Source organism: Pteropus vampyrus, unplaced genomic scaffold, assembly GCF_000151845.1.
Source record: "Pteropus vampyrus isolate Shadow unplaced genomic scaffold, Pvam_2.0 Scaffold9, whole genome shotgun sequence".
Classification (NCBI taxonomy): domain Eukaryota; kingdom Metazoa; phylum Chordata; class Mammalia; order Chiroptera; family Pteropodidae; genus Pteropus; species Pteropus vampyrus.
Genome location: NW_011888790.1, coordinates 753,238 through 755,691, shown reverse-complemented (window position 1 = coordinate 755,691; position 2,454 = coordinate 753,238). Strand labels below are relative to the sequence as shown.

General features: G+C 37.1%; 1 protein-coding gene across 2 annotated transcripts in view; it reads right to left on the bottom strand.

Moving 5' to 3' along the window:
- SRGAP1 (SLIT-ROBO Rho GTPase activating protein 1) overlaps window positions 1-2,454 on the bottom strand; it is a 240,490-nt gene that overhangs the window by 1,417 nt on the left and 236,619 nt on the right. For both annotated transcript variants that reach the window (XM_023520517.1, XM_023520519.1), the window contains exon 22: window positions 9-432. In XM_023520517.1, the coding sequence (XP_023376285.1) occupies window positions 55-432 (378 nt within the window). In that variant the 3' untranslated portion in view covers window positions 9-54. The remainder of the gene's footprint in view (window positions 1-8; window positions 433-2,454) is intronic.

The window sequence follows — 2,454 nt, the reverse complement described above, 5'->3', positions numbered from 1 at the left end:
GAATCCATTTTCTTTTTTTAATCACCTCCCCAAATGACCTTGCTCAGTTGGTTTTTACATTGTGCAAGACTTGTCTGTAGGACCCTGGGAAGGAGGTGCAGGTCCTATGGTAGGGTTTGTTTTTGGAAGAACAGCAGGTTTTGGACGTAGGGCTGGAGGCTTCAGCTGCACACCCATTCTCGGTGCCACCATAGGCTTGAAAGTACTCATTGTATCACTGGAGGAGCTAGTGCTTCGTCGAATCTGAGGCTCTGAGCTCCTGAGGGCAACGTTGTGTAAAGGGCTGAGAGATTCTGTGGAAGTGGCTGGCGTGGGAGAGTTTTTTACTTGTTCTAAGGTATCCAGAACCACATCGGGGGCATGCTTTGCTGTACTCTGTCTCTCCAGTTCTCGAAGTTCGTTCAAAGCAGTATTCATCGTCTCTTCAATATCCTGTTGTAAAATGATCAGAAAGAGAGAGAAAAAAACTGATAATTAACACTCATGTGTAGAAACCCATATTTCTTCATTTCAAAGCAAACGGTCCAGCAAAAGTATGCATGTTTCAATTTCATAGTTGATAGAGTGTATACACATAACGCCAGCTCGCATAATTATGTTGACTCTGAACGTCTAAGAGACCAAGATGCAATGGCTCATGGAGCCATTTACCAAACATTTGTTATTCTAAGGCACTACGTAGCCTTCTGGTAGTTTTCATCGTACACGTTGACTTATTATATAGTATTCTTCTTTACGGTAAAAGGTAGCTTAAATTTAGATACTGCAACAACTTCTCAAGAAATAAAAGTGAACTGAAGAAATCAGGCTTCTTTCATTCATGTAACAAAGTACATACTTGGCTAATTCCTAGCAATTCTTCAAAAACCACTGTAAGCATTCCCCTGGTGATCTTGACAATCTCAATGGAAGTGGTACTGCTCCTTAGAAGGCATTTTTGTAATATGATGTATGTGTATGTTTTAAAATGACACCATAAGAGGGTGGAATTATTAGCATTTGATGGGCAGAGGCCAGGCATACTAGATATCTTGCAAATGACCTAGATAGTTTACATGCAATGAACTGTCCCACATCTTATTCAACTTTTGAATGTCCTCTAGACATATATTAAGTAAAAATCCCTTTGTAATAACTTGATCCAAGAACCTAATTTTTTCTTATATGTAAACACAAAATATTTTTTTCATGGTGTTAAGTTTTCTAGGAATGCAACTATCATGTAAATTATACTGTTATAATTGGGACTGACCAAGAATTGTCCACCATTTTAGAAAAAACACATCATTAATGGGAATACATTTCACAGAATTTGAGTTAAGACTAACAATACTCTTACATCAATGCGCATTTTAAAAAAATTTTTATTATTAGTTTCAAGTATACAGTACATTGGTTAGACATTTATATAGTTTATAAAACGATCCCACTAACTGCTCTTTCTCTCCTCTGGCTCTCCACCTAGCCATTACATTAATGCTAACTGCATTCTCTATCCTGTGCTCCTTATCCCCGTGACCAACTGTCAACTACAAATTTGTACTTCTTTAACCCTTCATCCTATTCTCCCAGCCTCCCAATCCCCCTCCCCTCTGACTCTCACCAGATTGTCTTCTATATTTGTTTTTGATTCGTTTGTTCTTTTTGTTCCTTAGATTCCACATATAAGTGAAATCATGTGGTATCTATCTTTCTCTGTGTGACTTACTTCATCTAGCATAATAACTTCTAGGTCCATCTACGTCATTGCAAATGGTAGGATTTCACTTTTTGTAATGGCTGAGCAATATTTCATTGTATATATGAACCATAACTTCTTTATCCAATCGTCTGTTGACGGGCATTTAGGTTGCTTCCATATCTTGGCTATTGTAAATTCTCTTGCCGTGAACACAGGGATGCACAGATCTTTACAAATTAGTGTTTTGGTTTTCCTTAGATAAATACCCAGTAGTGCAACTGCTGGGTCAAAAGGTATATCCATTTTTAATTTTTTGAGAAATCTCCAGATTGTTTTCCATAGTGGCTGTACCAATTTGCATTCCCACCAACAGTGTATGAGAATTCCCTTTTCTCTGCAACACTTGCTGTTCTTTTGATTTATTGATGATAGCCATTCTGACAAGTGTGAGGAAATATCTCACTGTGATTTTAATATGCATTTCTCTGATGATTAGTGACCTTGAGCATCTTTTCATATGTCTACTGGCCATCTGCATTTTGGAGAAATATCTGTTCAGGTCTTCTGCCCATCTTTTAATTGGATTGTTTGTTTTCTTATTGTTGAGTCGTATGATTCTTTATATATTTTGGATATTAATCTCTTATCAGACATATCATAAATGAATATCTTCTCCCATTCAGTTGGTTGTCTTTTTGCTTTGTTGATGGTTTCTTTTGCTGTACAAAAGCTTTTAGTTTGATATAGTCCCATTTGTTCTTCTTTTCTTGCCC